Here is a 7,500-nt window from a genome sequence, read left to right as displayed (position 1 = left end):
TACAATCCTATTGAAAAAGTGTTGTGAAAGAGAAGGCGAGAGGAATAGATAAATAGATAATAGATACGATAAAGGAGCCGTCTTCCGGTCGGGGAGATGCCCAAACCAGTGGAGTTGAGTGTATAATAAAACCAAGTTGATTGCAACAGAGTTATGGATAACCGAAGGCTTCTGCTTCTGCTTCTGGCGTCCTGCTTATTCATCGCTACTCATGGAAAAGGTGAGTCAAACGAAATAGAATAATAAGTGACAAACAGAGAGAGAGAGAGAGAGAAACAAAACAAAACTGAAGGATTCGCTTTTCAAATTCAAATGTGATGTAGAGTGATGTGGTCGTCTGTCATTATTGCAGGTTTTCCCAGATCTATGGATTTTGTGTGCTTTAACTTTAACTAATGATTTGAAGTATGAACCATTTTATTTATTTTTTTTTTTTTTGTAAAGTTGCGGTTTCGTTCCGATTAGGTTAACAAATGAATTGGTAGTGTGTGTGTGTGTGTGTGTGTGCATGCGCGCATACATATATATGCACATAGACACACACACACACACACACACACACACACACACACACACATATATATATATATATATATATATATATATATATATATATATATACACAACACACATACACTTTTTTGTCCCTTCATATTTTTCTATCTATACTTCTGTTATAAAAAGAACACTAAATTATCATGATGCAATACTGACGCGAGGGATGTATGAAGGAAAACGAAAACGAAATAATCAATAGAGATAGAATCAATAGACAACAAAAAATCAGAATAATATTTCACTAGCAAGTCAGCCGCATAAATAACAAAGGAGTCTGACGTTTTATATATAGCGCCTATCATTTCCGTCCAGTCTTTAATTTCAAAGTTTATTTAGAAATGGAAAAAAAAAGAATCTGAAGGTGGAAGGGAAAAGAGGAGACAGAGAGATAGATGAAGAAAAAGTCACAGAAAGTCTTTTCTTTTCGTTTTTTTGAGAAGCCAATCGTGTTTGAGTAGCGAGCGTAATCGCGTTAGGAAACAAGTGAATGGTCAGTTGCTTATTGTCTTGTTTCCTTGTTAATAGCGAAGCACGAGATTAAAAAAAACAAAAAAAATGCGATCGTTTTTTATTATCGCCACAAACATTGTTACTATTACGATCACCAACAGGAGCGACAGCAATAACGCTATCAGTATCATCATTATTTATCACATGTTTGCTAATAACGAATCGCAAAATAATCCGAAAGAAAAGTTCGCGTAAGACGCCGCTGCCGCCGTCCGCCCCGACGAGCGATCGACGGCGCCCACGGAGCAAAAAATCGCGGGATTACAACGGGAGTATTAATGCGACACCAAGGAAGACGCAATGAAGTGACGATAATGCCAGATTGGCGGGTCACGTGATATGAAAGGAGGGGGGGAAGGGGTGGGGGGGGTGAGGGAGAGGGACGGGAGGTGAGAAAGGAAGGAGTGCGAAGGGGATGAGGGGAGGAGGGGAGGGGATGGCGGGGGGAGGGAGGTTTGGTGAGGGTGGGGGTGAGGGAAGGAGGGCAGGAAGGGAGGAGTAGAGAGGTTGTGGGAAGGGAGAAGGACGAGAAAAAAAGTGAGGAGTGGGGAAAGGGGGAGGGAGAGGGACGGCAGGGGTAAAGGGGGGGGGTGGAGGGGAGGAAAGAGGTAGGGGAGAGGAAAGTGAGGGATGGGGATGGGATGAAGATAGAGGAGAACAGAGGGGAGAGGGTGAATTAGGGAGGGGTGGGGTGAGGATGAAATTAGGAGGAGGAAAGGAAGAGACCGGAAGTAGGTGGGGGAAGAGGGAGAAGAATGAAATGAATGAGAAGGGAGAACTATAGGAGGAAAGGAGAGAGGTTGAGAAATAGAAAGGGAAAATGGAGAGGATGAGGGGGGAGAAAAAGGGAGAGGGAAGGGGAGTTCAGAAGGAAGATTTAGAAATAGAAGGGGGAAGGGTATATGGAAAAGGGGGAATATGATAAGAGAGGGGAAAAGTGGAAATAATAGGGAGGGGGCAGGGACGAAGGAAAAAGATAAAAAGTAAAGGGGGAAGGGGATGAGGTAAAAGGAAAGGAAAAAAAAAGACTGAGAGAAAGAAGGGGTGGGGGAGAAAGAGAGAATAGGAGAGAAGAGAAGGAGCGAAAAGTGATATTTAAAAAAAGGGCGGGAGGAAGGGAGGGAAAGGGGAGAGGAGGGGGAAGGGAAAGGAGGAGGAAGGGGGGCAGGGTCAGACAGGAAGATATTATATCCCACAATCAGATTCCTTGATCTTTAACCGCATGAAACTTTTGTCCCTTGGAAGCGTCTGTCCAATTTTCTGCTCAATCTTCGGTTTTCAATCTGTCTGCTTCTTGTCTCTTTAGGGCTGTCTTCTTCTGCCTCTCACTCTCTGTCTGTCCACTTCTGTCTCTCACTCTCTGTCTGTCTGTCTGACTCTTTTTCTATATTTCTTTATTACCTATATTTCTCTCTCTCTCTCTCTCTCTCTCTCTCTCTCTCTCTCTCTCTCTCTCTCTCTCTCTCTCTCGAGATCTATCTACACCTCTCTCTATTTTTGCTTGTGTGTGGGACTTTGTGTGTCTCCCTCTACCTCTTTTTCCCTTTTCTCACCCTCTCTCCCTCTCATTTACCATCCCTCCCTCTCGCCCTCACCTATTCCTCCCTCCGGTCCCCTATCCATCCCTTCATCCCCCTGACCGTCGCGCCGCCTCCTCCCCCTCCCCTCCATCCCCCCATCTGTAGTAGCTTCGCCCGTCGGAACGCTGGCTACGCTGGCGGAGGCGGCAAACAGGAGTGGAGAGGAGATGAAAGCTCGCCATTCAACAAAGGTCTCACTCTCTCGCTTTCTGTCAGTATGGCTCTGATCTCTCTCTCACTCTCTATCTCTCGTATCTATTTATATGTCTGTTTATCTGTTTGTTTGTCTATATTTTATGTCTATTTGTTTATCTTTGTATTTATGTATCTATCTTACATACCCCCTTCCCCCCTCTCTCTCTTTGTCTGTCTCTCTGTCTCTCTCTCTCTCTCTCTCTCTCTCTCTCTCTCTCTCTCTCTCTCTCTCTCTCTCTCTCTCTCTCTCTCTCTCTCTCTCTCTCTCTCTCCCTCTCTCTCTCTCTCTCTTTCACTAGCTCTCTCGCGTGGGCGTTACAACAACAACATTCTCGGGTGATTTTTCTTGCAATATTTTCCGGTGGTTTCATGTCTGGTTGTTATTGTTTGGTTAAGTTTTCTCTCTTCTGATTCTCTTCATTTGTTCTTGTTTGTTCTCAGGCTTTCTGTTCTGTCATCGGGCTAAATACGTTCTTAGGAGGTTCTGTCTGGTGTGTTCTGGTGTTCTTCATCGTATGCTGAAGTTTTGTTCATGTTATCGTTCTTCGTCGCATACTTCATTTCATTTTTAGACGTTTTCTTCATTTTACTTTTCATCGCATTCTTCACTCTCTTGTTCTCCATTTTCTATATCTTATCATTCATATTTTTTTCAGTTTATTTTTTGTCGTTTCCTTTGTTTATCTAGTTTATTATTTTCTTAATTATATCATTCATCGTTTTTTTCTCACTTTCTTAATCGTTGTTTTCTTCATCCCGTTATTCGCCGTTTACTTTATTTCATCATGCATTACTTCCTTTATCTATTTGTTTTCTTACTTGCATCTCGTTTTTCATTTCATGAATTGTCATTTTCTTCATTTAACATTTCATTAGAATAAAATGTTCATCGTTTACTTTATTTTATTGCTCATTGTTTTCTTCCTTTTATTCTTCATCAGTGTCTTTATTTCATTTTTCATGATATTCTTTTTTCAGTTTTTCTTTATTTAATTCTTCATATTTTCTTTATACCATTCCTTCATGATTTTTTATTTAATTTCTCGTTTTCTTAATTCGATTCTTCTCTTTATTTTTACTTTGTTCTTTATCATTTTCTTCATTTATTTTTTGATGGCATATTCATTCTGTTCATTCTTTGATTTTATTTTCGTTTTCTTCTTCCTGATTATTTTCTTGTTCTTAATCATGTTTTCCTTGTTTTTTTTTACCATCATCATCATCATCATCATCATCATCATCCTCACAATCATTATCATCATCCCTAGCATTATTCTTTTCATCACTGTCACATCATCATCATTAAGGTCGTGCTGTCGAGTTGTACAGTCGCTTTGCTTTGTATTGCAAAATAGTGCCGTTGCAAGAAAGTCAAATTGCGTCTCGTAACGTACGGCTCGCAACATGTTGATAGATACAAATCTTCTTTATGATATATCGACGTCTTTTTGCATTGCGTCCAGATTGTGTCTTTGCAACATAACATTACAGAATCATCACAACCTTTATATCGTTTCTCATAAAATAAAATCGCCGTCGAATTTTCATATCACATTTTCGTCACGTCAATCGCATCTTTGTCATATCGTTTAAATCGCTACGTCGTAACGAGAAACGGCTGCATCGTAATGTTTAAGCCGCTCCGTCGTTACGTCTCAATCGCACGATCAGACACACACAGACGAAGAAAAATCACCTCATCGTAACATGACCTCTTACGTCGCCCCGCCCCGCCGCGCCGTAACGTAGCGTTCCGTCGGCGGCCTGGACTGCTCGCGGAGGCCGTATCGTAATCGCGTTTCCCAGTCGGTCGTTCGATCAGCGGCCTGTGAGTCCGCGAAAGATCTTTTTCGATCCGTGCAACTTTCATTGTCAGTCAATAGAGATTCATCGCCGCAGACCAATCATCGAATCTTCAGAACTCAAAACTAACAGAACGATTTTAAATTCCTAAGGTTAGGAGAAGGAAAAGTGAAGAAATGATAATAATGGTCATAATGATAATGATAATGATAATAATAATAGAAATGATAATAATGATAATAGAAATAATAATAATGATAGCAATAATGATGATAATTATATAAATAATGATTATAATAATAATAATAAGGATGATAATAATCAGAAGATTTGATTTATTCCAAGATTGATGACAGAAATGTCGCCCTCTTGGAGGTACGGAATAAAATTTGTAGGCTTGCCATCTATCTGCGTCACGTTACCTATTCTACGACAATTTAATTCCTTATCGCGCAAATGGGATGGTAATTTTTAGGTTTTCCGCTCAAAGTCACGTTGTCTGGGTCGGTGGGGATGGAGCGAGGTTGAGATATCGTAATAACTGACCGTCATCATCATCCTTGTTATTATCGTCATTATCAGCATCAGCATCACCATTACAAATATGTTTATTATTGTATTCATAATCACCTTCGCCGGTATCCTTTGAGGACGGATAAGGCGTATAGTACAAAGATAGGCCTATCATGCATCATAATTAAGCCTAAGCGATTTACTTTATCAGCCCCACGATTGAACACATTTCAGGAAGGGGGACTGCAGAAACTTACTAAAAATATGTATGTAGTAAAAAGTATGTATTAGTATGAGAAGATATGTTCTTGGAAATTAGATTTGGCATTTTGAATAGACTTACCGCTAATGATCTACTAAGCTGCTGAGGCCGAAAATAATTCGGGGTAATGAAAACTATCTACAATCATTCGTACCTTTTCTATGTGCATCGCAATCGTCTCTCAGTAATCGTCTGCGTTCTTGATATCAGCAGAATGATTGTTAATTTTCATCATTATCAGCACGTCGCTGCCATTCTCCCTCCTTCGTTTTCGTATCATAATCATAACAATTAATTTCAGCGACGTCAGCGATAAGGCAATGTAGCTGTCACGCTGTTATCACTGCTATTCTGTTATCATTTACCTGGCCTGCCATGGCCATTGTGTGATCAAGAGATTTGTTTTTACCTCCATTCATAATTCAAAACCGTATTTTTACTCATAATATATATATATATATATATATATATATATATATATATATATATATATATATATATATATATATATATATATATATATATATATATATATATATATATATATATATCTGATATATATATATATATATATATATATATATCTAATATATATGTATATATATGTATATATATATATCAGATATATATGTATATATATATATATATATATATATATATATATATATATATTTACGTATAACTATCCCAAGGTTCTTCATCAAATCTTACTTTCAGTGCGCTATTTCCCACGCGTTATCAAGGTTCTTTGTCTATAAATACGTTAGCATAGACCTTACTTTCCTGTTGTTCTAGCCAGCGCTGTTGCATGTTGATATGGAGCGTGGGAGGGAGTGGGAATTCCAAAGAGATGTTGAGAGATTGGAAGTATGGTGTGCTTTTCCTGAGGATGTGGTAGTGTTGCATAGATAGTTTATATATATATATAATATATATATATATATATATATATATATATATATATTATATATATATATATATATATATATATATTATATATATATATATATATATATATATATATATATATATACAGTATATATGTATGATGTGTGTGTGTGTGTGTGGTATGTATATGTATATATATATATATATATATTATATATAATATATATTATATATATATATTATATATATGTATATATATATTATTTATATTTACATATTATATATATATATATATTATATATATATATATATATATATATATATATATATATTATATTATATTATATATATGTATTTATATTTACATTTATATATATATATATATATATACATATACATATATATATATATATATATATATATATATATATATATATATATATATATATATATATATATGTATGTATTCACACACACACACACCCTCCTTCTTCCTCTCCCTCCCCTTGATCCCTCCTCCTCCTCCTCCCAAGAAAGAAAGGACACACTCACAGCTCCTGCATAACGATGGCATTTCCACAATCCGCATTGGTAGCGATACCTCCTCGTGCAGCGGCCCGGGTATCAAGAGGTCTGGCTTTTAATGGTTCAAGGGAAGAAAGATCTTTTGCTGTCCGAGAACCCTCCAGATGATGGTTGGGTTCTGCTCATTAGACCTCCTTTCAGTAGAATGGGAAGCCTACATTCCTGGCCTGTGTGGGTCGATGTTGGTTTGTGTCTTTTGTTTTTGTAATTTTTCCTGTTTCTTTTTCTTTTGTTGTGCCCTTGTAGCGTTTTTTTTTTTATTATTATTCTTTATTTGCTGTTGTCGTTGATATTTGTGACAGATTTTCTTTATTGTCTTTTTCTGTGAGTCTAGTTTATGTTGCAATTTTTCCCTAACATTTTTTTTTATACATTTCCTATTTGTATGAAAATTATTTCATATTTCATATTATGTCATCTCGACTCTTGTCTCTCTCGCCCCCTCCTTCACTCTCTTTTCCTCTCTCTCTCTCTCTCTCTCTCTCTCTCTCTCTCTCTCTCTCTCTCTCTCTCTCTCTCTCTCTCTCTCTCTCTCTCTCTCTCTCTCTCTCTCTCTCTCTCTCTCTCTCTCTCTCTCTCTCTCTCTCTCTCTCTCTCTCTCTCTCT

At 37.5% G+C, this 7,500-nt stretch overlaps 1 protein-coding gene across 5 annotated transcripts in view; it reads left to right on the top strand.

Moving 5' to 3' along the window:
* The window catches only part of Ptp99A (Protein tyrosine phosphatase 99A), a 1,207,867-nt gene that overhangs the window by 3,000 nt on the left and 1,197,367 nt on the right, over positions 1 to 7,500 (top strand). For all 5 annotated transcript variants that reach the window (XM_086535154.1, XM_086535153.1, XM_086535151.1 and 2 more), the window contains exon 1: positions 1 to 220. This exon is cut by the window's left edge and continues 3,000 nt beyond it. In XM_086535154.1, the coding sequence (XP_086391280.1) occupies positions 154 to 220 (67 nt within the window). In that variant the 5' untranslated portion in view covers positions 1 to 153. The remainder of the gene's footprint in view (positions 221 to 7,500) is intronic.

This window comes from Penaeus japonicus, unplaced genomic scaffold (assembly GCF_977035675.1).
Source record: "Penaeus japonicus unplaced genomic scaffold, GWHDUDI00000001_assembly GWHDUDI00000042, whole genome shotgun sequence".
In the NCBI taxonomy this organism is placed as follows: domain Eukaryota; kingdom Metazoa; phylum Arthropoda; class Malacostraca; order Decapoda; family Penaeidae; genus Penaeus; species Penaeus japonicus.
Note: the sequence above shows the minus strand (reverse complement) of the source record. Positions and strands in the feature narration are given on the sequence as shown.